At 54.2% G+C, this 26,681-nt stretch overlaps 4 protein-coding genes across 7 annotated transcripts; 2 read left to right on the top strand and 2 right to left on the bottom strand.

Moving 5' to 3' along the window:
- The first annotated feature begins 568 nt into the window (after window positions 1–568).
- SYCE3 (synaptonemal complex central element protein 3) lies at window positions 569–13,901 on the top strand. Its single transcript, XM_040991776.1, has 3 exons — window positions 569–636; window positions 8,511–8,619; window positions 13,594–13,901. Exons 2-3 carry the CDS (start codon window positions 8,511–8,513, stop codon window positions 13,749–13,751), a joined length of 267 nt encoding a protein of 88 aa, XP_040847710.1. The 5' UTR covers window positions 569–636; the 3' UTR covers window positions 13,752–13,901.
- LOC121163940 (AP-3 complex subunit sigma-1-like) lies at window positions 10,112–11,226 on the bottom strand. 4 transcript variants are annotated; one of them, XM_040991747.1, is made up of 2 exons: window positions 10,833–11,226; window positions 10,112–10,724 (listed from the first exon to the last, which is right to left on the bottom strand). In XM_040991747.1, exons 1-2 carry the CDS (start codon window positions 11,175–11,177, stop codon window positions 10,596–10,598), a joined length of 474 nt encoding a protein of 157 aa, XP_040847681.1. In that variant the 5' UTR covers window positions 11,178–11,226; the 3' UTR covers window positions 10,112–10,595. The 4 variants fall into 4 exon arrangements, with proteins under 4 accessions (XP_040847681.1, XP_040847674.1, XP_040847690.1 ...); XM_040991740.1 differs by having other exon boundaries at window positions 10,112–10,832; window positions 10,905–11,226; XM_040991756.1 differs by having other exon boundaries at window positions 10,905–11,226.
- Window positions 13,902–14,494: 593 nt separating the features above from the next.
- KLHDC7B (kelch domain containing 7B) lies at window positions 14,495–17,823 on the bottom strand. Its single transcript, XM_040988441.1, has 3 exons — window positions 17,065–17,823; window positions 16,122–16,284; window positions 14,495–15,821 (listed from the first exon to the last, which is right to left on the bottom strand). The coding sequence occupies exons 1-3, from the start codon at window positions 17,795–17,797 to the stop codon at window positions 14,495–14,497; spliced, it is 2,223 nt and encodes a 740-aa protein (XP_040844375.1). The 5' UTR covers window positions 17,798–17,823.
- Window positions 17,824–25,446: 7,623 nt separating this feature from the next.
- Window positions 25,447–26,650, top strand: ODF3B (outer dense fiber of sperm tails 3B). Its single transcript, XM_040987866.1, has 6 exons — window positions 25,447–25,555; window positions 25,635–25,838; window positions 25,934–26,038; window positions 26,118–26,239; window positions 26,317–26,457; window positions 26,561–26,650. Exons 1-6 carry the CDS (start codon window positions 25,447–25,449, stop codon window positions 26,639–26,641), a joined length of 762 nt encoding a protein of 253 aa, XP_040843800.1. The 3' UTR covers window positions 26,642–26,650.
- The last annotated feature ends 31 nt before the right edge of the window (window positions 26,651–26,681 follow it).

The raw sequence follows: 26,681 nt of genomic DNA, 5'->3' as shown, positions 1-26,681 counted from the left end.
CACCTGGGAAAGCAGCAGATTACACCCATGCCCGACTCCGTCACATGGTAAACCCAGACGGAGTTCTGGGATCCAGACTTCGCCCTGACCAGCCCAGCCATGGCAGCCACTTGGGACGTGAGCAAGCTTACGCAGCTCTCTCTCTCTTTGAAATGAGTAAATGAAACTTAAACAGCCGTGCTTCCTTCTTTGCCGTCAGTTAAAGATCAGAGTCCAAGAAAATTCAATGAGCCTCAGATTGGCGAAGACTCAAATACAAGTGTTGAAATCCCAAGTTAACCTTCCAGACAGACCTGCTCCTCTCGGCCTGGCCCCTCCTCCTCTCTCGTCCAACCACCCCACGGGCAGGAACGGCGTCTCCTGGGCTTCGTCCTGTCCCCGGCTCGCCGGTGAGAAACAGGGAAGCGAGGCCACCCCCGGCCCATGGCGGGTCCCAGGACCCCGCGCCGCCATTCTGGTCGCCCTCGCGCGCCCCGCCCCTTCCGCCCCAAGCCAGCCAATGAGGGCGAGCGGCAAGGTCGGGGGCGGGCCCGGTAACGGAAAGGGGCGGTGCCGCTTCCGGCCTCGGGCGGCCACGGAGGGCACCGCCGTGGACCGGAGTGGACCGCCGTGGACCGGAGCGGGCCAGTGCGGGAGGTGAGCAGGCGGGCCGCCGGGGCTGTCGCCGCGGACTCCCCGCGGGACCCGGCCGCCCACAGTGCACGCCGGACCGGCCGTTCCGACACCTCACCGTTCACCTCAGGCCCGGGACGCCCGGTTCTGGGCTCACCTGCGCCGTCCGACCTCGCAGTCATCTCAGCGAACACCCCACTTCTCCCCTCACTGAACACCCCGATTCTCCTCTCAGTGAACACCCCAATTCTCTCAGCAAACACCCCACTTCTCCCCTCAGTGAACACCCCACTTCTCCCCTCAGCGAACACCCCAATTCTCTCAGCGAACACCCCACTTCTCCCCTCAGCGAACACCCCACTTCTCCCTCAGTGAACACCCCGCTTCTCCCCTCAGTGAACACCCCACTTCTCCCCTCAGTGAACACCCCACTTCTCTCAGTGAATACCCCCTTCTCCCCTCAGTGAACACCCCGCTTCTCCCCTCAGCGAACACCCCAATTCTCCCCTCAGTGAACACCCCACTTCTCTCACTCTCCTCAGCCCACACCCCTCTTCTCTTCTCAGGCTCCTCAGCCCTGAATTGAGCTTGGTTCGTTCAGAACCTTTCTCCAGTTGCTTCCCAGGTTTTGTCAGTCCTTTAACTCAAACTTTCATCTCAGATGTCTTGAATGCCAGTAGTTTAGTATGTGAGAGCAAAATGCTACCAGGACCCAATGCTCAGCTCTGTTTATTTGTTGTTTGAACTTGGCTTAGTTAACATCTCTGAGATTTGTTTTTCTCATCCCAGATTTGGGGTAATAATAATGCTTTCTTTGTAGGGCCGTTACAAATATTAAAATATTTAGGACAGCATCTGGCTGGGTGTAGATGTAGCAGCTGCAGAAGCATCAGAAAGGTGCAGACTGCAGTAATCTGTGAGAGAGGAACGCGCCTGTTTGGGGCAGCGAGTGGGTATCCAGAGATGCTTCTGGAATGTTCAGTGATGTGGCCAAAGGAGGAATTTCACATGAGAAGACGTTGGTTTGAAACTGCAGGAAGGGCCCAGTGTGATGGTGCAGTGGTTAAGGTGCTCGCCTTGCATGCCCGGGATCCCATATGGGTGCCAGTTCTAATCCCGGCAGCCCTGCTTCCCATCCAGCTTCCTGCCTGCGACCTGGGAAAGTAGTCGAGGATGGCCCAAAGCTTTGGGCCCCTGCACCCACGTGGGAGACCTGGAAGAGGCTCCTGGCTTTGGATTGGCATAGCATCAGCCGTTGCACTCACTTGGGGAGTGAATCATTGGACGGAAGATCTTCCTCTCTGTCTCTCCTCTCTGTATATCCGCCTTTCCAATAAAAATAAAATAAATCTTTAAAAAAAAAGGAAAGACTTTTTTTTTGCAGGAAGACTTTGGATTGAGTGGTTATTACTCTCCAAGGAGTCTTGCTTTACAAGTTTGTTTTTGCCAAACTGATGTCCGTGATAAAAGGAAATATCTGCTTATTTATTTATTTACATGTGTATTTCAATATTTATTTTAATTTCAAAGGCTTTTTTTTTCAGAAAATCAAAAAGGGACAGGAGGTGAGTCTTGTATCCATCTGCTGGTTCACTCCTCAAATGGCTGCAGTGGCCAGAGCTGAGCTTCTCCCAGGTATCCCACGTGAGTGCAGGGTCGCAAGGACTCGGGTCATCCTCTGCTGCTTTTCCAGGCTGGATCAGAAGTAGAGCAGTTGGGACGTAAGCTGGCACCCAAACACTGGTGAGAGGAGAATTAGCCTGATACACCACTTATTTATTTTCTAATCCCAAGCTTCTGAAATACTGCTTGGTTTATAATCAGCAAGAGATTACCTAAATAAATAGATGGTATGGCTGAAGGTGGGAATGTAGAGCGGACATGAATAGTTAATGACAAATATGAGCTGTAGTGCCACTAACAGCATTTTATAAGCAGAAAGAAATCGATTGAGAGTTTGCTATGGCCTGGCAGTTTGGATGCCTGCATCGTGCACTGGAGGACCTGAGTTCTACTCTAGGATCCAGCTTCCTGCTAACTGTGGACCCTGGCAGACAGCAGAATGGCTGAAGTGATTGGGACCCTGCTATTCATGGGGCGGAAAACTGGGCAGTTCTTAGTGCCCAGCTTTGTCCTGGTCTGGCTGGCAGTTGAAGATACTGGGGGAGAGACCAAATGGGGACTCAGTCTGTATCTTTCTCTCCATCTGTATCTGACAATTAAGTAAAAAGAAATACTTTTAAATTAGTATTTATTTTATGTAAGTTACAAATTAAAAATTTGGGAAGTAAATACAATGGATTAATCTTATTCTAAGTCTTGTGGATTTTTAAAAAATATTTATTTTTATTGAAAAGTTCAATTTACAGAGAGAAGGAGAGACACAGAGAAAGATCTTCCATTAACTGGTTCATTCCCCCATGTAGCTGCAGTGGTAGTTACAACAATGTAGCTACAATAATGCTATGTTTGTTTCTTGTTTTGTTTTTGCATGTGCTGGTAAACATTTGCCATCTTACTTCCCACCTTCCTGGTGTTTTCAGTAGCTCATCCATTTAAGAAGCACTTCTGTTATCCCATGCAGGTTTTCAGTTCCCCTGCCTCAGATTTTTAGAGTTCCCTTAGTTCCATGAAGTTCAATAATGATCAAAGAACACTGACTGAAAGGCAGTGAACTCTCTGGGGATATGGCTTCTATAACAGAACATACCCAAGCAGGCATCTGGATCAATGACACTGGAGAACAAAATAGGCAGGATAGGAATTTGGGAATTACAGCCCAGCACAGTGGCTTATGGCTGGTGTCCTTACTTTGCATGCCCAGGGATCCCATATGGGCACTGGTTCATGTCCTGGCTGCTCCTCTTCCCTTCCAGCTCCCTGCTTGTGGCCTGGGAAGGCAGTTGAGCATGGCCCAAAGCCTTGGGACCCTGCACCCACATGGGAAACCTAGAGGAGGCTTCTGGCTCTTGCCTTTGGATTGGCTCAGCTGTTGTGTAGTTCCGGCCGTTGTGACCATGTGGGGGAGTGAACTGGCAGATGGAGACTCTTTGTCCGTGTGTCTCTGTCTCTCTTTGTATCTGACTTGGCAATAAAAAGTAAATGGAGAGCCCAGCATGATGGCCTAGCGGCTAGGGTCCTTGTCTTGAACAACCTGCGATCCCATATGGGTGCTGGTTCTAATCCCAGAAGCTCCATTTCCCATCCAGCTCCCTGTTTGTGCCCTGGGAAAGCAGTCGAGGATAGCAGAAAGCCTTGGGACCCTGCACCCACTTGGGAGACCCAGAAGAAGCTCCTGACTCCTGGCTTCGGATTGGCTCAGCTCCAGCCATTGTGGCTGCTTGGGGAGTGAATCATTGGACGGAAGATCTTCCTCTCTATCTCTCCTCCTCTCTGTACATCTGACTTTCCAATTAAAAAAAAAATAAACTTAAAAAAAATAAATGGATCCTTGGGGGGCTGTGAAAAAAGAAAAAATGTGGGAGTTATTAGCCAATAGATCATATTCTGTATTCCAGTTAATATCACCGTGGAAGTTAGCAATCATCTCGTATCAGTTAGCCCTGTAAACCTAGACCCATGAAATCTACCAAAATTCTGTTGGCTTGTCTTCCTACCTCGCATCATGGAGCTCATTACTGCAGGCTGTGGCCATGCTCTTCCCAGCTGATCTTCCTGCCTTGCTTCTCCCACACAGCAGCCAGAGCCATCATTTAACACGTGCTCCATAACACCCCACTGCCAGCCTGCAGAGGTGGCCCTGCTGAGAAGCAAAGTTCTTGCCTACTTAACTTGTTTCTTCTCGTCCACTGCTTTACCAGCTCCATTCTGTGGGTTTTTTTTTTTTTTCTGCTTCTCAAAGTATACCACACCCACTTTTCTGTTTAGATTCTGACTTTAGCCTTTCTAGTTACCAGTTCAAATGTCACTTCATTAGAAAAGACTCTGTTTACAAACTGAAGAGCCCTCTCCCTACACAAGATCCTCTGTTATACTATTCTAATTTTATTTTTGTTTTTTTATTTTTATCGGAAAGCCATATATACAGAGGAGGAGAGAGACAGAGGAAGATCTGCTCATTGATTCACTCCCCAAGTGACCGTGATGGCTGAAGCTGCACTAGTCCAGAGCCAAGAGCCAGGAGCTTCTTCCAGATCTCCCACATGGGTACAGGGTCCCAAGGCTTTGGGCCATCCTTGATTGCCTTCCCAGCCACAGATTGAATGAGAAGTGAGGCCGCTAGATTAGAACTGGCGCCCATATGGGTTCCTGGGCTTGCAAAGTGAGGCTTTTAGCTGCTAGGCTACCACACCAGGCCCTACACTATCCTATTTTATTTTCCTTGTAGCGGTAACTGCAAACCAGAGGTGAATTTCTGAATTTTTTTTTAAAGTTTCAGGCTTTTTCTGTTTTTCTTTAAAAAAAATTATTTACTTGAAAGGCAGAGTTACTGAAAGAGAGTGGTGTCTTCTTTTTTTTAATAATTTTTTTAAAGATTTATTTATTTTTATTACAAAATCATATAGAGAGAGAGGAAGATCTCCCGACCGATGATTCACTCCCCAAGCGACCCCAATGGCCAGTGCTGCGCCGATCCGAAACCAGGAGCCAGGAACCTCTTTCAGGTCTCCCATGTGGGTGCAGGGTCTGGGCCACCCTCAACTGCTTTCCCAGGCCACAAGCAGGGAGCTGGATGGGAAGTGGAGCCACCGGCATTAGAACCGGCGTCCTTATGGGATCCCTGCGCATTCAAGGCAAGGACTTTAGCCACTAGGCCATGGCGCCCGAGAGTGGTGTCTTCTATCCACTGGCTCACTCCCCAAGTAGCTGCAACATTTGGACCTGGGCTGGTCGGAAGCCAGGAGCTAGGAGTTTCTGGGTACCCCACATGGGAGGGGCCAAGACACAGGGCTGAAAGAGGCTCACCAACACTTCAGAGCCAGCAAAGCCGAGAGCAGCAGGAAGCAAGCAGAGCCAGGTCAGAGCTCAGGGAGGACCCAGCTAAAATACTAGAGGGGGTTAGGCCAGGGCTGCAGAGGTTCCAGACCACAGGAGGACAGGGAGTGCTCTGGGTGTGCTGGCTGGGAATGCGATAGGGAGTAGCTGACAACAATGGGTAACAGGCAGGCAAATGTGTGAGACCTGGCAGGGAAAGTCGGTGGGGTCGGGCAGTGGGGAGAGTTCCATGAGACCGAGTGTGAAGGGAAGTTTTCCAGGCAATTCTTCCCTCTCCCATGCTTACCCTCCTGCTCTGCCACCTCGCCTTTCCCTGCCTCCCACTCATGCCTGTCAGCCTCATCCTACTTAACAAAAAGAAGACAACGACCAGCTGGAAGGATGGAGTCGTCAAGTGTGAAATAACTCTGAGCCCACGGAAGGAACTTACAGATCCCACAAGACCACATGTCTGGGCCCTGCACCCCACGTTCCCAGACCTGCCTCCCCTACCTGCTGAGGGAGCTTTCTGCTTCTCATCCCAAATTCTGGCCCTTCACAGGGAAGGTGACTAGAGGGTGAAAGCTGGAACCTTCTAGAAGAGTGAGCAGTTTATAGCAGACTTTCCTTCTTTTATTCGGTTACTATTTAGTCAACGTTTGCTGTTTTCCCTAACTCTGAGCCAAACACTAGAAATAGTTTGTTGAACGACAGCCCCTGTTCTGCAGGACCTCCACATCTGTGGGGACGACAGAGGAGGCCACAGGTACGTGCATCTGTGGCCATGCCTCCCTGTTTTGCTCTCCCCTGGCCTGTTCTCTGCCTTCACAAGGCTATGAATCCCAACAGCCCCTACAGCTTTATCAATCCACTTCTCTCCCATCTTCTCTGGTCCAGCACTTTGTGCTTAAATAGGCAAGCATCAAATACTAATGGAATTAATAAAGACTAGAAGAGAATCTGGGTGATTTAGTTACTGCGCAGTGTTCTAAGTAGCAATAAGACATGATTAGATAAGTGCTGATCAGGGTGCCTGCTGTATCGAACAGTGTATGACATGGTTTAATTTTTATAGAACCTTGTAAGATACAGATACTATTAGTAAGTCTGTTTTTTAAAAGTTCTATGTATTTATTTAAAAGATAGCAAGAAAAACAGGCTACAGATTTCTCATCCAGTTGTTCCCGGAAAAGCCTGCAACAGACAGGACTGGGCCAGGCCAAAGTGTGTGAGGCTGAAATGGTCTCTGTGTAGCAGACAGACCCAGGCACTTGAGCCTTCCAGAATTCACATCAGTAGGTGCAGCAGGGTCTCTGATAGGAAATGGACTCCGTCCCATCAGCTGCTCTACTTCTGATCCAGCTCCCTGCTGGTGCAGCAGAGGATGGCCCAGATACTTGGACCCCTACACCCACGTGGGAGACCCAGATGCAGCGTCCGATGTCTGGCTTTCATCTGGCCCCGCCTTGGCCACTGCAGCCATCTGGGGAATGAACCAGTGGATGAACGCGCACATTCTCTCTCCCCCTCTGTAACCCTTACTCTCAAATAAATAATCTTTTTGTAAGTAATAGAGTGTATTGTCAGGGAGAGAAGTGAGTTGCTCTAAGTGGCACAGCTGACATGAGAGAGCCGAGCTTGATGGACTCGGTTTCTGTGAGACCTCCAGGGCCTCGGAGAGTTCAATTGAAATAATTTCTTCTGCAGATTTGTGAATTGTTTCGTATTTTATTTTATTTTAAAGTAGTTGTTATATATTGTTTATTTAAAGATGGAGTTACAGAGAAAAAAAGGAGAAAGAGGGAGAGAATTTGGCATTTGCTGCTTCACTCCCCAAATGGCTGCACAGCCTGGCCCAGGCAGTCTGAAGCCAGAAGCTTCATCTGGGTCTCCCACGTTGGGGACAGGGATTCCACCTCCAGGCACACTAGCAGAGGGCTGGAACGGATGTGGGACAGCTGGAACAAGCTGTAGCTCATGGGGATGTTGGTGCCACAGTGCGCCCTCCAGATTGTCAGAGCTTTGTATCTATATCTGTTATTGCATCAGTGAAGATTTACACATCATGGCAGCATTCGTCATAAGATGCAGAGTATGACTACTCTGGAAATTCCTTCGATGTTGGCAGTGTATCTCCATGCCAATACAGCAGCTTGTCCTTGAGCGGGCACTCAGATCATTTGTGCTAGGATGGGCACTGCGGCACAGCAGTTTACATTCCTGATGTGACCTGGCCTGGCCCTGGTGGTTGTGAGTGAGCAGATGGAAGATGTCACTTTAGCTCTCCCTCTTTTGGTATCATTCTGCCTTTCAAACAAATACATCTTTTAAGAAATACTTTGACAACAATAAATGTTACTGTTACTAAAGGATTTGTTTATCTTACTTGAAACAATTGAAGGAGAGTGTGGAACAGAGATCTTTCATCTGCTGGTTCACTCCTCAAATGGCCATGATGGGCCAGTCCAAAGCCGGAGCCAGGAGCTTCTGCCTGACCTCCCCTGTGGGTGCAGGGTCCCAAGGACTGTCCTCCATTGCTTTCCCAGGCCACAGGCAAGGAGCAGGATCAGAAGTGGAGCAGCCAGGACTTGAACCAGCACACATGGGATGCTGGGACTGCAAACAGAGGGTTAGCCCTACTACACCACCACACCAGTCCCATGATTTTCACTATTGTATCATCATCATCATGGTGAACATTTTTTTCCCTTTCTGACCAATAAAATTATCTTTCACTTAAATCATCCTAGCGTTCAGCTATGTTTAAAGGGTTTGTGTGTCAAGAAAAGAAGAAAGCAGAGGGACCACTAACGTGCCCAACACTGGGTTTGGCCCTTCACAGCAGGGCCGTGTAACAAGCAGTGTTGTCCAGCTCCAGACGGGAGGAATCATGAGCTAAAAGCAGTAGAGCCGTGTGTTGAAATGATGGTCTGTTACAGCAGCTTCTCTCTGTGCACGCCTAGATGGCTGACTCCGAGCCTGGAGAACGGAACTGTGACAACATGCTGAAAATGTTGTCAGACCTGAACAAGGACTTGGGGAAGCTGCTGGAGGAGGTGGAGAGAATCTCAGGTACGTATTCTCTGGCAAACGCTGCCAAAGCCCAGCTCATCCCTGGCCACTGCTCTTCCAAAGCCCAGCTCATCCCTGGCCACTGCTCTTCCAAAGCCCAGGTCATCCCTGACCTCTGCCCTGCCAAAATCCAGCTCGTCCCTGACCTCTGCACTTCCATTGGATGCCTTCCCACTAACGTGGGTACAGCGTTGCCTTCTTTGAAGCAAAGAAAAGATTTACTTCTTTAGCTTGAAAGAATTACAGAGAGTGTGAGAGACACAGAGAAAGCTCTTGCATCTCCTGGCTCACTGCCCAAGTGGCTACCATGGCAGGAACTGAGCCAATCTGAAGATAGGAGCTTCTCTTGGGTTTCCCACATGGATGCAGGGTCCCAAAACTTTGGGCCATCCTCCACTGCTTTCCAAGGCCACAAGCAGGGAGCTGGATGGGAAGTGGAGCAGCTGGGACATGAAAAAGCACCCATATGCACTACAAGAAAATGTCGTTGTCTACCTCAGTGGTCTCACGGGCTAAGGTGTCATTCATCGTGTCCTGTTCTCTGTGTTTTGATGAGGTACTTGAATACTTCTGTTGGCTTAGATGAGCTGCATGTATTGTCTTTCATCTTCATCTGGTTATGTTCTCCATTCTTACACGGAAGTCAGCAACTGATGTGTCTCAGTTCTGCAACATGTGCTCCAAGGTTGGGCCACATGTTCATGGGATTTTTCTGAGGCAGGGGATTAAGCACAGTGGTCTAGTTGGGGAGCCTCTAAGAAACCCTACCTGGGCATCCTCAGACCTGGCTCTTTTATGGTAGCTGAGGTAGGGTCAGGCCCAGCCTGCACCAGGCCACAGGCCACACATGGACTGGACGGTGCATCTGCCTGGCCAGCCCTGCCACCAGCCCAACTCTCATGCGAACCAGTGCAGCCCACTCCCTGCACCAACCCACACGTGTACTAGAGGGGGCATCTGCCTGGCCTAATCCAGCCCACTTCACAGCCTGGCTTTTTTGCGCACTGGCAGATACTGTGCCCTCTTTAGATGACCCTAAAGAATCTCTCTGGGACCCAAACCCAAGACAGGGATCTCATGAGTGCCAGCCAGTGCTACAGCCAGGCCTGGCTCCATCTGCCCCAGCCCCAGCTTTCATTTGCACCAGCAGGTATGCTGGCCTGACCTGGGGAGATCCTCTGGAATCCCCCATCCAGTTCCCTTGGTTAGTTATCTGCTGGTGCAGACAAGTCCTCAAAGGCCCATGTTCTAAATTGTCCCCAGTCCCCTGGCTCTGGGTATTGCTTGGGCCCCTAACGTGTGTGTGGTGGTGGCGATGATGGCAGGGATGCCCCAGCTGCCATGTGATTGTATTGGCATGGTGGCAGCCCCTCCCCCAAGTCTGGTTTTTTTTTTTTTAAACAGTGATAAAATATACTTTTATTTACTTTTTGATCAGAGGGTCATAAAAAAATTATTGCTAAAGTAGATATCAGACAAACAGAAAGAGGTGTTAGAAGTCCAGTTACCTTGGAGTTTATTTAAACTAAGAGGAAGAGATCATAATGTTTTCATGCAATACACACTTGGTTCTTTAAATAACAACTGTGACAAAGAACAGAAAGAACTGAGCGATGCTGCACTTGTGCTCCCCACCAACGCTCCTGCCCGGACGGGTGGGCCATCCTGCAGGAGCCCCCAAGCACTGCTGGGCATGCTGCCACGGCGGCCAAGACGGAGGGCATGCCCCAGGTGGGTACAGGAATGCAGACCATAACACAAAGAAAATCACACAGGAACTACTCGATTTCTTTAAAATCACTGAGCAAGAAAAGCAACACTGAATTCCGGGCGATCTTACACAGCTCTATCCAGTACCTTGACTCAGATCCAGGAGCGGCACGTAAGACTCTCCTCTGTTTTTGGTAAACAAATGCATGGTAAACTTGGATGACTTTCCCCCCTGGATTTTACCTGGGAGTGGTCTTTTAATTTTTTTATTTAAAAGAGGGCAGGTTTGGCACTTTTATACTGATGTCACCAATGTTAATATTTCTCGGGATCTCGGGAAGATTCATATTCTTCACAGCTGATACGGCACGGGCCGGGGCACCCGCCAAGCCAGCCTCGGATTTCTCCAGTTTATTCTGTGCATCAATTTGCGTAACAATCTCATTCATGTTGGTCTCTAACACCATTCCCCCCATCACCATTTCTGCAAGAATATTGTGAACCTTGTCTACATGGAAAATCAAATCCAGCTCACAGACATTTTCAAAACACTTGTCTAATGTTTCCACGAATACTTGAATTAGATCTAAAATGCCAAGTTCACTTTCTGAAGAAACCACACAGAAGACAAAATACAATGTTGCATAATGTCTATAAATCAGTTTGTTGTCAGATCCTCCAATTAATAATCCTCCTTCTAGGAAATTACAAACATTTTCATCTCTCTTAGATACCAAATGGAAAGTCTCCCTGATGATTTGCTGTTGTGTGTCTTCACTGTAGGGCTGGTAGAACTTGGAGAGGCGCGGCTTGCCGTGGTTGTTGAAGATGAGGATCGCCTTGATCATGGCTGGGCCGGGCCGGGGCCGGGCCGACCCGGTGGGCGCTGGAGGCCGGGGCGGGGGTGGGCGCGCGAGCCGCGCCTCAGGATCGCGCCGGAGAACCTTCCCCACCCCAAGTCTGTTTTTTTAAAGAATAGAATAGGAACTATGCAGGCACACTGGTATAGTAACACAGGGTTGGTATTAACCAGACCCAGAATGCCCTCCAGCCACTGGCTGCTTTTCTCCCAGCATGTAATATTGGTCTAGATGCAAAGCAACCTAGGCAGTTGCCTACAGCTGGGAAGGAAATAATTTGTTATAAAATTTTCAGTTTTCTTCTCTGGTTTTTGCTTTGTTGAAATTGTGTTAGTTTGAACATTTCAGATTTCTTCACAAATCACTTTATCAATATTCTCTATTTTTAAAGATTTATTTATTTAAAGGCAGAATGACAGAGAGAGATAGAGAGAAAGAGAGGGGTAGATAGATCGATCCACCCACTGATTCACTGCCCAGAAGTCAGCAGCAGCCAGGGCTGGCCCAAGCCGAAGGCAGCGGTCAGGAGCGCCATCCGGGCCTCCCACGTGTGGAGCTGTTGCCTGCCGCGTGCAGATGTGTCTGAGAGTTAGGGCAGCAAGCAGAGGTGGAGCTCAGTCTGACACTACAGCATGAGAAGCAGGCACCCTAGGCAGCGTCTTCACCTGTTGTGCCATGATGCCCGTCTCTCTGTTTTGTAATATGTTAGCATGCTGCATGCAGTGACATTTTCCATGAGTGGTCATTAACATTTAAAACAAATAATTAGGGGGTTGGCACAGTAGCAACCTGTGGTGCTAGCATCAACCCACATGGGCATTGGTTCATGTCCTGGCTGCTCCACTTCCCATCCAGCTTCCTGCTTGTGACCAGGAAATCAGTCAAGGACAGCCCAAAGCCCTGAGACCCTGCACCCACGTGGGAGACCCGGAAGAAGCTCCTGGCTCCTGGCTTCAAATAAGCTCTGCTCTGGCATTGTGGCCATTTGGGCAGTGAACCAGCAGATGGAGACCTCCCTCTGTCCTTCTCTCTCTGAAATCTACCTTTCAAATAAAAATAAATAAATCTTTAAAAATGGAAAAATAAAGTATTCTTACCTTTTACCATCCCTTGAAACACATGCTGTATTCCATCATGCAATTAAAGTAAAACTTAATCAAAAGAGGAAAGCATAGAGAGGTTAAAATCGTCAAAATCTAGCCTCCTGGAATTAAGCTCTTTTGGACTGGTAGATGTCACTCCAGGTCTGTTCATGTGTAAATGGAAATGACAATTGCATGGAGGGGAGATTTTTTAAAGTTAGGCTTTGGGCCTGCCGCAATAGTGTAATGGTTAAGGGCCTTGCCTTAAATGAGCCAGGATCCCATATGGGCGCTGGTTCTAATCCTGGCGACTCCACTTCCCCTCCAGCTCCCTGCTTATGGCCTGGGAAAGCAGTCAAGGATGGCCCAGAGCCTTGGGACCCTGCACCCATGTGGGAGACCTGGAAAGAAGCTCTTGGCTCCTGGCTTTGAATCGGTGCAGCACCGGCCGTTGCGGCCACTTGGGGAGTGAGTCATCAGATGGAAGATCTTCCTCTCTGTACATCTGCCTTTCCAATAAAATGAATAAAAAAAAAATAAAAAAAGAAAGTTAGCTTTAGGGCCCAGCATGGTAGCCTAGCAGCTAAAGTCCCTGTCCAAAGATGCAGATGTTTTAAATCACAGGCTTTCATTTTGTGGCCGCTCACTGTGAATGAAGGAATGGATGCCAGCTATGTGTGGGACTATGCAAGCAGATTCCATGCCCCACGTTTTGACTTATTTGTACTTCCGAGTTGGTTGCTGTCAGGCAGCACCATCTCCCATTTTATCCTCCGCATGTCCCGCCACAACACAAGCTCATTGCAGCCAGGGGCTTGGCACCATGTGGCCAGGATGGCCTGGTCTCCAATGTCCACTGAGTCCCCCTCACTGTACTGCCTACTGACATTCTGTTCACGTGACTTACACACTGAGAAGATGGAAACATACACACAGATTGATTTCTGTATTTGAAAGGCCGACTGACCGGAGGAGGGGGCCCTCTGTCTGCTGGTTCACTCGGCAGCTGCTCCCCTGGCCATGGGCCATGGGCCATGGGCCAGGGCTGGGCACTAACTTGATCCACATCTCTTCTGTGGGTGCAGGAACCCCAGCCCTTGAGCCTTCGCCTGCTGCCTTGCAGAGTCTGTTTTAGCAGGAGCCAGAATCAGGTGTCAAATTCAGGCTTGAGACTCCAACACCCACCATAGGAGGAGTCTAGCATGGAGCCCACACACATGTCCTCAGAGTCCTGTGTGTCCCTGTGAGGCATGACCCTGACTGCCAGGCATGGGGGTCCCCGCCCCTTCTACTGACCTGACCGGCCTGTGTGCTTCTTGTAGTGCAGGCGACCTGGATGGCCTATGATATGGTGGTGATGAGGACCAACCCTACACTGGCTGACTCCATGCGCCGACTGGAGGACGCCTTCCTCAACTGCAAGGAGGAGATGGAGAAGAACTGGCAAGAGATGCTGAATGAGACCAAGCGCAAGCAGTGATGCCTCCTGTGCCCCTGCCATCCAGACATGTCTTTGGGCCACACCACTTCCCTCCCATTAAACCTGTTTTCAAGCCTCGCCCCAGAACCTCCCTGTCCCCGAGTGTCAGCCTTGTAAACAAAACAGCAGTCGGACACAGACGCTTTGCATCAGTCACGCTTGTATTTGGTGCAGCTGTGTGGGCCAGCAGTTCAGAAACAGCCGAGTTCCCAGCCTGGGAGGGTGAGGCTGCCAGCTGGACAGGCAGCAGTGTTCCATTAGATGTAGTTGCTCCCTGACACAGGTGAACACAAGCTGGACTCGAGCTCAGTGTCCTGATATGGCTGGGGGCCCGAGTTACGAACTTGCTTTCCCCTTACCCCACTGTAGACGAGGAGCAAGGGAAGTTGAGGGTCTCATTGAAATTCACACAGCTTGTGAGGGCAGGACCCTGGTAACACTCCGCTGTAATGCAGGCCGGAGGTCAGGGAGGCCAGGCTGGGCAAGAGCCCAATTGGGGCCGTGGGCAGGAGCTATTGATGGCAGGACCAGCCTCACAGGCTTGGGGAGTCCAGTGCCAGCAGGTCTGGGTAGACTCTGGGTGAGGGCACTTTCCGAGCTTCCTTCTTTCCCTTGACAGGAGCCAGGCTCCTCCGTGAGCCACCTCCTCGTCCTTGACGCTAGGGAAACAAGTGCTCCCTACACAGAGGAGGGGCAAAGTCTAATCCCGGCTGCTCCTCAGGCCTTCCCGCAGCTGGGAGGTCTCAGAGGGAAGTCTGCAGAGGGTCCTTGGAGGGCAGGGTCAGCAAGAAGGGGCTGAGGGTCCCCTTGCTCCCCAGGGGGAAGGGCTGCAACTCCTGAGCCTGGAACTGGGCCGTGCCCTCGGAGACCGTGAAGGTGGCCGTGACCTGGTGGTTGAGGCAGTAGATGGTGTTGCCCAGCACAGCACAGCGCAGCGGGGCAGGGTCCGGCAGGGGCAGGGAGGCTGCCCGGCTCCAGGAGCCAGTCACAGTGTTGTAGCGCATCACCGCTGCGCCCACGCCCCGCAACAAGTCGAAGCGGTAAAGGAAACCCCCAAGTGCCACCATGTCACTGGAGCGCCGGTGGCTGGCACTGTAGGGGCACTCATCCCACGAGTCCTTCCTTGGGCTGTATCGCAGCAAGCGGTAGAAGAGGTGTCCCCCCGTGACATAGATGTCCCCTCGACAGGCTACCGCCTCATGGGCCACGGGGAAGGTGCCCGCGGGGAGGGGGGCCCGTGGGGTCCAGGCATCTGTGCGTGGGTCATAGCACTCCATGCTGTACAGACATTCACCCCCAATGGCGTAGAGCAGCCCGTCAACGGCCACCAACTTGAGCTGCGCCCGGGCCTGTCGCATGGGTCGGACTTGGCTCCAGATGTCGGTCAGCGGGTTGTAACAGAAGACCTGGTTGGAGCAGACAGCTTCGGCGCCTGAGCCGCGGATGCCGCCCGCCAGGAACAGGTAGTTATGCATGGTGCAAAGGCCACAGCCCCGCAGCGGGGCTTCATCGGGCACCCGGGTCAGCGGCCACCACGAGTTCTCCTGGGGGCTGAACACGTGCAGCTGAGTGGACCCAGCCGGGGCAGGCTCTTCAGCGCCAGAGCCGAGGCGGCTCACTGGGTAGAGGCTGGGCAGCACCAGGACGCCCAGCACAGTCCGACCCCGACCAGTACGCAGGTTCAGGATGCGCTGGCGGTCAGCCCCGCTCAGCTGCCGGTACAGCTGTGCATCTCCCAGCACGTGCAGCAGGTTGTTGCTCATAACGGCATAGGTCTCCCGGGCCAGGCTGGCGTCCCCGCGCTGCTGGGCCAAGGCCAACACATCCAGGCAGTTGCCCAGGTCCAGCCGCCGCCGCAGAGCCGCTGCCCTGGCTGGCTCCAGGGTACAGGGGCCACGGACCCCCTCTGCCACTCCCCAGCTGCCAGGCCTCTGCAGAAAGGCCAGGAGCTTGCGGGCCTCTCTCTGCTTCTGCGTGAGGGCCTCCTCCTTTGTTGCCTGCCCCGGGGACAGCCCCGAAGTCCCTTGCCCCACCGTCTCCTGCTCACAGCTCTGGGTGAGTTCACAGAGGCTGTGTGTGCCAGGCTGGGACACTGGCTGGGACCCTAGGGCAGGGCCAGGCTGGGAGGGCGCCCTGGGCAGCACTGCTGGAGGCTGTGAGTCTGGACTTTTCTCTGCAGGGACATCTTGGCGGGGGGTGGAGGCCCTATTAGTCTCGAAGCTTCCTGGCTGTGGCTCACCTGTAGCTCCTGCCGGGCCCCCCTTGCCGGCCTCTGTGACCATCCCTGGCCCTAGTGTAAGCACAGCCCGCTGAGTAGAGCAAGCCAGCTGGCTGTCCTCAGAAGATGCAGAGACTCTGACAGGTGCTGACCTTGAATCCCTTCCTGGGAGCTTCTCTTGCCTAGGGAAGGGGTGGCTTCTGAGGACCATGGCTATGAGGGTCCCCCAGCTGGCTAAGACCTGTCTCTCCTGGGAGCCCTTTTGCAGAGCCACACGGGCCTCCTGGGGCACGGGCCTGGGTCTGCTGACAGGGGCTGGGGCAGGGCAAGCTGGGGTTAGAAGTGAGGCTGGAGTCATAGTTGAAGCTGGGGGTGAGGCTGGGGCTAGAGGAGAAGCTGGGGGTGAGGCTGGGGTTAGAGGAGAGGCTGGGGTTGCAGTTGAGACTGTGGGTAAGGCTGGGGTCGCAGCTGAGGCTGGGGCTGGGGTTAGAGGAGAGACTGGGGTTGCAGTTGAGACTGTAGGTGAGGCTGGAGTTAGAGGTGAGGCTGGAGTCGTAGTTGAAACTGGGGCTGGGGTTGCAGTTGAGGCTGGGGCTGGGGGTGAGGCTGGGGTTGGGGATGGGCTGGAGGTGAGGGTTTTTTGGAGTGCTGCTGGAGCTGAGGCTGAACCTGGAGCTGGTGCTGGCTGGAGATAACCCCCATCGGAACCCTGGCTGACTCCCTGTGGCAAAGGGCTTGGAGAGGGGGTGCTGGCTGCAGGCAGGAGGCGCGGGCGCCGGCGGGCCTTGGAGCCACGCTGCAGAGACTGGGTGCAGCTGGAAACGGATTCCCCTGCATCTCGCTCGGGAGCTTGGCCCTCCTGTGTGCCTCGGCCTTGTCTGGACACCGCAGGTTTTTCTGTGCCTACAGGCGCCGGCCCCAGCATGGGGTGTGCGCTTCCCAAAGCCTTAATCTGGGCCTTGTCCAGCTGTTGGGGTGAGGGCAGGTGGTCTCGGGGTGGCCCTTCCAAGGAGCTCACGGCCGGGCTGCCGCCGCTGCCACCAGGAACCGCATGCGGCGTCCAGGGCCAGGTTTCCCCAGAACCCCCGAGCTCACCTGCCCCCAAGTTAGGGGCACGGCCCTGGGACAGCTCCCGGGGGGCAGCGTCTAGGCCTGCAGAGGCCGCCTTCTCCACCTCATCCCACACGCTGGGCACCGCGCCCATGCAGAGCGGATCTGGCTTCGGTCGGCGGCGGGTTCTGTCTCCGGAGCCGGCGTCCACTTGCCGCCTCCGACTGCGAACTCTCCCCCGCTGCTCCAGGCCTTCGCGGCCTCCTCCCGCCTCCAGCTGCGCCTCCACTTCACGAAGAGTGAAGTGTATCACAACCGGGGCCGGCAGGCCAGCTGCCGAGTCCCTGCTCGGGTGATCGGCGCCTGGTCTGGGGGGCTCCTTGGCTGGGCTCTGCTGCAGGCCCAAGGCCCCTTTGCAGAGCCTGGCCTGAGGGTGCAGCACCTCACCTCCCCGGGGTTCGCAGCCCTGAACTCGGGTCGTTGCAGTCGGACTGCCCTGGCTGCATGTTAGTGGGCCTGACTTCCCCTGCTCTGGGCTCCGAGCTGCATGGCCACCACTGACCTGGGCTTTGAGGTGTAGAGCCGGCCCGACTCCCGCTGCCTGGGGCGTTGGTCTTGCTGCCTGCTGATCCTGCGGGCCAAACCAGTGCAAAGCCAGGGCAGTGGCGGCGACCACGGCCAGGGCCAGCACAGCCAGCACGGCCCCTTCCCAGTCATCCTCAGCGTCCCAGTCCCAGCCCCAGAGGGGGCCGCCAGCCTCCAGTGTGCCCTGGCTCATGGCACTAGGCTGTCAGGGCTCCCTGCTCTGCTGCCCCCTCAGGGTGGCCCTGTTCTCCAAAGCCTTAGAGGGTTGGGGTCTTCTCCAGTCCACAGCAGCAGGTCCCGCGTCACCAGAGGTGTTTTGGCCACCTGGCACAGTCTCACCCCCAAATCCGGCGGGGAGAGGGGCGTGTCCTTCCTCTAGCTTGGGTCCAGGCCGGGGCTCGGCAGGGAAGGGTTACCTGGGAGATGCTATCGCCTGCTTCAGCAACATGAAGCAACCCTGATGGATTACCAGAAACCTGAGCGCTCTTGGCTGGGGGCAGGTGGGCCAGTGGGGACCCAGGGGACACAGCCAAGGTGATCTAAGCAGAGAGGAGGCCCCGCAGTAAGGAAAGGTTCCAGGTGTGTGTGAGGTGTGCCTCACCCAGGACCTGGGAGACAGGCCCCATAGCCTGCCAGCAGCCTCATCTGCACTTTGCTAATCTTGAGTTTGCTCCCTGAAGGGGACAGTTTTTTTTTTTTTCTTTAAAGATTTATTTATTTGTATTGGAAAGATAGATACACAGAGAAGAGAGACAGAGAGAAAGATCTTCCATCCCCAAGTGACAACAATGGCCAGAGCTGAGCTGATCCGAAGCCAGGAGTCAGGAACCTCCTCCGGGTATCCTCCACGGGTGCAGGGTCCCAAGGCTCTGGGCCATCCTCGACTGCCTTCCCAGGCCACAAGCAGGGAACTGGTTGGGAAGTGGGGCTTCTGGGATTAGAACCAACACCCGTATGAGATCCCAGTGTGTTCAAGGCGGAGACTTCAGCTGCTAGGCACTACCATGCTGGGCCCAAAGGGACAGTTTTCAAGCCAAGAGGGAAAATGAACAAACTCAAAGTCGCATCTCAGTCTTACCCCACCCAACTCCAAGTTCCCAGTGGTTGGAACCTCCAGGAATGGAGTCTTTCACCCCTATGCCTCTGCCATCCTCAGCAACTTCCTCAACAGTCTGTACCTAGGACTCAGCCCCGCCCCTTTCAGCCCCAGCCTCCCCTGAGCTCCTGTCCCAGCCCCACTTGGCCAGCCCCCCTCATCTCCCCTCAGCCCCAGCCCCCCTCAGCCCCCTTTAGCCCCAGTCCCAGTCCCCCTCAGCCCCTTTAGCCCCAGTCCCACTCCCAGCCCCTGCGTCTGGCCCTGGAGACCACTTGGGTGCCTGTGGAGGTTGCCACTGTAGACTCTTAAGGAGGGCTTTGTCCTCTCCCCCTGGCATTTTCCTATAGCTCCCCTCAGGACAGGTGTCAGATGGGACCCAGGTATGAGCAAGAATGTGGAGTCCCAGACCCAAGACAGGACCACTAGGAAATGGGGGGCTGTGTCCTCCCTCTGGGGTCCAGGACACTGGGGACAGCCAGGCCGTGTCCCTGGCACTCAGCCTGTGCTGTGCCAGGCTCATGTATCACCTGATCTGTTCCCCTTCCAGCTTCACCCAGGACTATCAGGTAACAGAGAGGTTACAGGAGGAACTGGGCCTCAAGGGGACTTCTAACTGGAGAAGGGGCTTTCGTGCCTCTTTCTGTGTTCCAGTCTCAGGCTCTGCATCTTGATTAAATTTGGGGCCCAAAGGCCTTTGGGAAGAGCACTGACCCCCCAACCTGCACCTCAGTAAGTGCCCCAGCTAGTAGTGCTCCACCAGCCATTGCCCCCCCAACTTAGCTGGCTCCCCAGTGCCAGCCAGAGGACAAGAGGGTGGGATGCCTACAGATGCCACGGCCCGGAGTCGGGTGCTGAGTCCCAGCGTGGCAGGAGAAAAACTTTCCCACCATTCTGATCTGGTCCCAGGTACAGCCCCGGCCACTGTGGCCACCTGGGGAGAAAACCAACAGTGGAAGGCGTGCTCTAACTCTTTCAAATAAATTTCGGGGTAAATGAGAGATAATAAATTGAAAGGGATTAGTTCATCTCTTTGGGCAAGGGGACACCACACGGTCCTGGGCTTAGACCGGCCAGGTGTTGCAACGTGGCAGGGCGCCCTCTGGTGGTGAGTTCCCACCTGACCTCTTGCAAAAATCAGGGATCAAAAGCTGACACTAGGGCACCCCAGAAGCACCCTGAGCACAGCATAAGCTGCTCTAGAGTCTCACACAGGCCAGTAAGTTGGGTTAAACATCTCCCTACAGACAGGACAGCACCCCCAGTGTCGATTCCTGCGATGAAAGAGAGTGCACAAAGCACAAGAGATTGGAGGGCTGTGAGGGGACACAGAGGGATAGACATAGTGAGGACACAGTGTATGCACAGGTGAGGTGTGGAGGTGTGTGCACAGGTGAGGGCACAGGTGAGGTGTGGAGGTGTGCCATCCTCTCACCTTGTGCTGGTGTCGTGTCTTTCTATTTTCCTCACTGGAACTCCTGACCCATTCCCTGAATGAACAACTTTCTGTCTCCCAGTGTCTGTTACTCACGGACCCTCTACTCTCGGGCTCCCTGCTGCCTCTAACCATCTGACCTTCAGCGTGTCCTGGCCGCAGTCCTGCAGCTCCGTGCTCTGTCCCCCAGTATTGGCCTTCAGCGTGTCCTGGCCGCAGTCCTGCAGCTCCGTGCTCTGTCCCTCAGTATTGGCCTTCAGCGTGTCCTGGCCGCAGCCCTGCAGCTCTGTGCTCTGTCCCTCAGTACCGGCTTTCAGCATGTCCTGGCTGCACCCCTGCAGTTCCACACTCTCTTCCCTAGTACTGGAGGCTTCTTGCTGCTGTCCTGATTCCTCTTTGAGGTTAAGAATCTCCTTTCCATCCCTTCACCTTGGGGTGTTTTGGGGTGTCTGTGTGTTGCACCTTGTAATTCCTTACACCAGGAATGCTGAGATCTCATGCAGCATCTTGGGCTGGCTCAGCCTTTCAGGGCTGCCAGCCCACCCCAGCTCAACCTTTTCTGGCCAGCTCCCTCCCCACCTTGCAGAGGGCATAGCCCACCCTGAGGGCCTCTATATGCAGGCAGCAAGTAGCCCTGGCACATACAAGGTCAGCTCATTGTGAACCAGGGCTTGGGTTGCCAAGGGCCACTTCATAGCTGCCCCAGGATGTGCCTGCCCTGGCATTTTGCGGTCTTGCTGCCAGTGGACTGTTGTTCCAGGTCTGCAACCCACAGGATCCCTGACATCCTACTCCTGTTCTCTGTCCTGGGGCTCTACGCTGGGGACTCAGCTTGAGGGCAGCAGGGTGCTCCTGTCCCTGACAGCTCGTCAAGGGCTCATGCTTATTTTTTGGTGCAATCATTCGATGGAGACATGACGATGACCTCACCACAGCCTGGAGGGTGTTGCTCACCTCAGACCCCAACACAAGGATGCGAGATGGAGTCAGTTCACTTATGCGGCCCAGCAGCTGGCAGGTGGAGGCTGTCGTCATCAGAAGTAGATCTCATTTCAGAGGGATGATCCTGACAAGTGTAGCTGTGAGCGTATACGACTGTGCACACGTTGTGTGCAACTACACCTGCATGTTGAAGTGCACCTGTGTGTGCGATTACACCTGTGTGTCTATACCTGCATGTTCATGTGCACCTGTGTGTGTGCGATTATACCTGTGTGTGTGTCTATACCTGCATGTTCAACTGCACCTGCATGTGTGCGTCTGCACATGTCCTGCAGCTGTCCATGTGTCCATGTGTAAGTGCATCTGCGTGCACGTGTATGCTGCGATTACACATGACAGGCAATGCAGCTCTGGGTGCTGTGACGTGCAGGGAATGAGAAGCAGATCGGGCAGTGCCCTCTCCCTCCTAAGGGCCTCTTGGGGGCCCATATTTTGGCACATCAGGGTAGGCTGCAGCCTGACAGCATCTCACACTAAAGTGCAGGTTCAAGTCCCAGCTTCTCCACCTCCGATCTGGCTCCCTGCTAATGGACCCAAGAACGCAGCGAGGACAGGCCAGGTGTGCTCCCACACCCACGTGAGAAGCCCAGACAAAGCTCCTGGCTCGTTTTTTGGACCGGCCCAGCCCCAGCTGTTGCAGGCATTTCAAGAGTGGAAGAGAGGGCCCAGTGCCGTGGCCTAGCAGCTAAAGTCCTCACCTTGAACACGCCGGGATCCCATATGGGTGTTGGGTCTAATCCCAGAAGCTCCACTTCCCATCCAGCTTCCTGCTTGCGGCCTGGGAAGGCAGTTGAGGACGGCCCAAAGCTTTGGGACCCTGCACCCATGTGGGAGACCCAGAAGAGGTTCCTGGTTCCCGGCTTCGGATTGGTACAGCACTGGCCGTTGCGGTCACTTGGGGAATGAATCATTAGACGGAAGATCTTCCTCTCTCTCTCTCCTCTCTGTATATCTGACTTTGTTATAAAAATAAATAAATCTTTTTTAAAAACATTAACTTAAAAAAAAAGAGTGGAAGAAAGAGAAAGGAACAAAGATAAACTGTTTTCTGCATTCACTCAATGTGTTTTAAACTTTTTTTTTTGAAAGGCAGATGTACAGACAGAGCCCTTCCACCTGCTGCACACCTTTGACAACAAACACGTGAGATTTCTCCACAGCAAGCAGTTTTCAGTTCTCCTACTCACCACAGTTGCTCAGCATGGCCCCACCCACCCAGGCAGTGCATGCCGGGGTCCATGTGGTGGGTGTGGAGAGAGCTGTTCCATTGCAGGCAGGGCCGTAAGGAATTTCCCACTGCACGGCATGGCCCAGTAATGTTTCTGCATCCACCTGAAGGCAGTTCCACTTCCCTTGCATGGACGCCAGACTGCCCCGCTGAGAATTCTGTGACCTATTTAGGCACTGTCTACCTCTGTAGAGTTGGTCTTTACTATCAGTGTGAGCTTGAAAGTTGATGTTGCTGATAACATCATAGCAAAAGGGCCTTTTACTATTCGTGCTGTCTCAGCTGCCCCCATTGACCATGTACTAATCAAGGGTGTAGCAGGAACCTCTGCTTGGGGTTTCCCTCCCCCATTGACCATGTACTAATCAAGGGTGTGGCAGGAACCTCTGCTTGGGGTTTCCCTCCCCCATTGACCATGTACTAATCAAGGGTGTGGCAGGAACCTCTGCTTGGGGTTTCCCTCCCCCATTGACCATGTACTAATCAAGGGTGTAGCAGGAACCTCTGCTTGGGGTTTCCCTCCCCCATTGACCATATGCTAATCAAGGGTATTCCGTCCCCAGGTGCAGTGCAGTGGGAATCTTCTTTCCCTCTTTCCTTGATCTTTAGGTCCCTCCTTCTGTGATGCACTTCCTCCCTTAACTGATCCAAGACTAAGTTGTAGAATGAGGATTGTAGCGGGATGTGTTACTGATTGATTCGTGCCGTCTATTGAGAACTTCCTGACCACAGGATTAGGACGGCTGGTATCCTGCCTCAAGGTGAGACAATTGGCAAAATTATCCTTGGGAACACCCACTTGACCATGATGTAAAGTCTGTGCCAGAGCTTGTGACTGTTTCTGTATAAATAAGGGGACAGCTTCCTTGCAGTGTCCATTACGACCCTGAAATTGTAGTGGTCTGTTTATTTTCTCTACGCCTACTCCATGCACCCTTCTTGAGTTCCAAACTCGGCTGGAGCTGGACTCTGGCAAGTGCAGACTCCACAGCTGTCAGCTGGGCGTCCTGGGGCTCCTGGGTCCTGACATGGAAGCTAGCAGGACTTTATACAAGGCTCGCTCCTGCTCTGCGCATGAGGCACTGGCGGCAGGGTGGCAGCCAGAGGCAGCCAGGAGGCCCAGGGCAGAGGTGCCCAGCTACAGGAGTGCTCAGCCACGACTGCTCTGGCTGGGAGATGGGGGGCAAAGGAGGGGCTCACTGGGAAGTTATTCTTCCCATTGCTTCTGATGACCTTCTAAGGGTTTACTGCCTTTGTTGAGCATGCCAGAACAGCAGAAGGGACTTCCTTTCTTCTTATTTGAAAAATAGAATCCAGTAATCCCCTCTACAAATGCCGTAAACAGCCAGGGCTGGGCCTGCTGGAGCCAGGAGGTGGACCTGTGCTGGAGCCAGGAGCTAGACCTGCTGGAGCCAGGAGCTGGACCTGTGCTGGAGCCAGGAGCTGGACCTGTGCTGGAGCCAGGAGCTAGACCTGCTGGAGCCAGGAGGCAGTGAGCCGCGCCAGAAGCAATAAGGATGTGCTTGATTCCAGGTCCTTCTATTCGGTCCAAAAAAAAAAAAAATCCCTGGACTGCAGACAGGGGTTCCACACACAACAATGCAAAAGCAAAGAAACTTTACTGCTAGCTTGAGCTAGGGCTCCAACACAGTGGAGTCTTGGCAAGGACCTCGCCTGTCTCTTGCAGAGCGTTTTTATTCCCTCCTGGTCACGGACAAGGCGTCTCCAGCGGCAGTTATTCCCTCTTAGTCACCAGTGCAGACCCATGTCACCTAGCAACGTGCCCATGCCCATGATTGGCCCAGTCCCCTAAGGTGGTTCTCCACTGCCCGCTCTGTCACTCTGGGGAAATGAAGCTTTGGAGTGAAATGAAACTGAGGCCTATTCTCCCACCTAAGACCTATCATGGTATTGGTCTTGTTCTTTGTGCAGCAAAGCCAACCAGTGATTACAGAAGCCAAATATAGCGGTTATGCTAACAATTGAAAAGCTGCCCTAACACTGCTCAGCACTACTATTATATGCGTGACTAATCTTACCTCTAGACACTGCTAACCTTTTATCCCTGATAACCTTTTAACACTACTGCTGCTACGAGTCAGTCCCCGCACCCAGCCTCGCACCCCAGCTCCACACTAAGATACAGGGAGCAGTCACCCCCACAGCGGCCTCACCCACTGCACCACTACACTGCTCTTAGTTCTGTGGTCTTTCACTCTTCCCCTCTGTCCTCTCACCTCCTCATGTGTCTTTCTGCAACTAGCTGCTGTATGTATCCTTTGCACTGCTTTTTTAAAAAAAAAAAATAGATTTATTTTTACTTGAAAGCTAGTAACAGACAGAGGGGTCTTCCACCTGCTGGTTCATTCCCCAAATGGCTGCGATGGTTAGAACTGAGCCAACACAAAGTTAGGAGCTTCCTGCAGTCTGGAGGTGGGCAGTCCTGGACAGGGAGCCAGACCTAGAGGTGCTGTTGTGGGCCCGAACCAGTGTTCCGACACTGGCCAGGTCTCTGGGAAAAAGAAACCCATGATTGTGGGGTTCAGCAGGGACCCCTTTCCAGCTGTGACCTCCTCAGCCAGTACCTGGACCAGACCCCCGGCCTAGCAGATGTCCTTGAAGCACGTGGACATTCCTTTCAGTGTGGATTTGCTGGTCCAGAGCCAGGACATGGCGCCCCAGGAGCCTGTGCGCGCCCCGCTGGCGGAGGGACCAGGGTGTGGGGCAGCCTGGTGGTTGCCAGGGAGCAAGCAGACACACAATGGGCCCGGGACTCAGGAGCCTGTGCCGGCAGCGCTTCTGTGTCGGTCCCCAGGCAGGAGCCACCACGCAGGTCAGTGCACTCCGCCTCTCCCAACACCCTAACCCTGGGGATCCCTTCCCCAAGTCCGAGGCTGATCCCGCACACGCGGGGAGAAGGGAGCGGGCGGGAATGGCCCCACAGGGCAGGGGCGTCGCCGCCTTGGCGGTGCCTGCCCCCAGGGGAGCCGGGCCAGGGCGCTCCCCGCGAGCTCTGGGTGGAGGGGCTGCGGCCGCCACCTTCTGTCCGCAGGTGCTGCGGGCCCTGCGCGCCCCCGCCGCGCAATGGGCTCGGACGTCTGGGTCGGGCCTTGGAGACCCCACCGGCCTCGTGGCCCCATCGCGGCGCTATACAGCGGCCCCGGGCCCAAATACCAGCTGCCGCCCAACACCGGTAGAGGGGCGGGGGTCTGAGGGCGGGCCGGAAGGCCGGGGCTGCGGAAGGACAGGCAGCTGACACCACAACCTCGCAGGCTATCTCCTGCACGACCCGTCGCGGCCTCGAGCTCCAGCCTTCACCTTCGGCGCGCGGCTGCCCACACAACGACCCACCTGCGGCCCGGGTCCCGGCCACCTTGTGCCGGCTCACATGACCGCGCGTGGCCTGGACTGTGCCCCCGCCTACTCCATCCTGGGCCGCCCGCGGGACTCGGCTCCCTTCGTCACGCCAGGACCCGGTCAGGACCCCAGAGGCCCTGGTCCCGCCCATCCGAGCCCCTAGGGATATTTCAACAAACATCCCCCTCCCCAACGCCCTCCGCCTGACTCGCAGGCAAGTACTTCCCGGAACGTGCAGGGAATGCGACCTACCCCTGTGCGCCCCGACACACCATCGCCCCCCGGAACTGGGGTGTCTGCTTGGAGCAGCAGACCCCAGGTAAGCCTCCTCGGCCACCCCTGGGGGAGGCCCCGGGCCTGTCCACAGGCCTCGCTGACTGATAGCCGGCTCCACGCAGGCCCGGGCGCCTACTCTGTGCCCTCGCTCCTGGGCCCCCGCGTGATCGGCAAGGTGTCAGCTCCTACATATTCCATCTACGGGCGCAGCGCGGTGGGCAGCTGCTTCGAGGACCTTAGCAAGGTGGGCCAGGGTCCAGGGCACAGACAGAGACCGGGTCAGCAGGTGAACCGGCCTGACCCCGGCCCGCTGTCCCGCAGACCCCCGGCCCCTGTGCCTACCACGTGGTGAATCCCGGCGTCTACAAGGCCAGGGCTCCACAGTTCTCCATGCTGGCCCGCACATCTGCCCCCCAAGACAGTACGCAGAACCCTGGGCCCGCAGCCTACAACGTGGACCAGGTGGCCTGGGGCTCCGTGCCAAGGGGCGGAGGGGGCGGGTCCTCGCCCCTGCGCGCGGCCCCGGTGGCAAAGTCTGCGCGTCAGCGGCATCTCCTGCCCACAGCCTCGGAAACCTCGCGGCTGGAGCTTCGGGATCCGGCATTCGGACTACCTGGCCTCGACCCTGGCAAAAATGGACAACTGACCAACCCCGACTATTCAATAAAGCTTGGGCACACCCGCGC

The sequence above is a fragment of the Ochotona curzoniae genome, unplaced genomic scaffold (genome assembly GCF_017591425.1).
Source record: "Ochotona curzoniae isolate NIBS_2020 unplaced genomic scaffold, NIBS_Ocur_1.0 contig_1014, whole genome shotgun sequence".
NCBI lineage: Eukaryota > Metazoa > Chordata > Mammalia > Lagomorpha > Ochotonidae > Ochotona > Ochotona curzoniae.
Note: the sequence above shows the minus strand (reverse complement) of the source record. Positions and strands in the feature narration are given on the sequence as shown.

Excerpts from the sequence above, each read along its gene's own strand:
- SYCE3 (XM_040991776.1), top strand. The coding sequence starts at position 8,511 with ATGGCTGACTCCGAGCCTGGAGAACGGAACTGTGACAACATGCTGAAA. Across the intron at positions 8,620-13,593 it reads GGAGGTGGAGAGAATCTCAG|TGCAGGCGACCTGGATGGCC; the intron begins GTACGTATTCTC and ends TGCTTCTTGTAG.
- LOC121163940 (XM_040991740.1), bottom strand. The coding sequence starts at position 11,177 with ATGATCAAGGCGATCCTCATCTTCAACAACCACGGCAAGCCGCGCCTC. Across the intron at positions 10,833-10,904 it reads GCATTTTAGATCTAATTCAA|GTTCACAATATTCTTGCAGA; the intron begins GTATTCGTGGAA and ends CATGTAGACAAG.
- KLHDC7B (XM_040988441.1), bottom strand. The coding sequence starts at position 17,797 with ATGAGCCAGGGCACACTGGAGGCTGGCGGCCCCCTCTGGGGCTGGGAC. Across the intron at positions 16,285-17,064 it reads TGCCCCTAACTTGGGGGCAG|CCCCTGTCAGCAGACCCAGG; the intron begins GTGAGCTCGGGG and ends GCCCTGCCCCAG. Across the intron at positions 15,822-16,121 it reads CTCCCAGGAAGGGATTCAAG|CCTCTGTGAACTCACCCAGA; the intron begins GTCAGCACCTGT and ends TGGCACACACAG.
- ODF3B (XM_040987866.1), top strand. The coding sequence starts at position 25,447 with ATGGGCTCGGACGTCTGGGTCGGGCCTTGGAGACCCCACCGGCCTCGT. Across the intron at positions 25,556-25,634 it reads CCAGCTGCCGCCCAACACCG|GCTATCTCCTGCACGACCCG; the intron begins GTAGAGGGGCGG and ends ACAACCTCGCAG. Across the intron at positions 26,458-26,560 it reads CAGCCTACAACGTGGACCAG|CCTCGGAAACCTCGCGGCTG; the intron begins GTGGCCTGGGGC and ends TCCTGCCCACAG.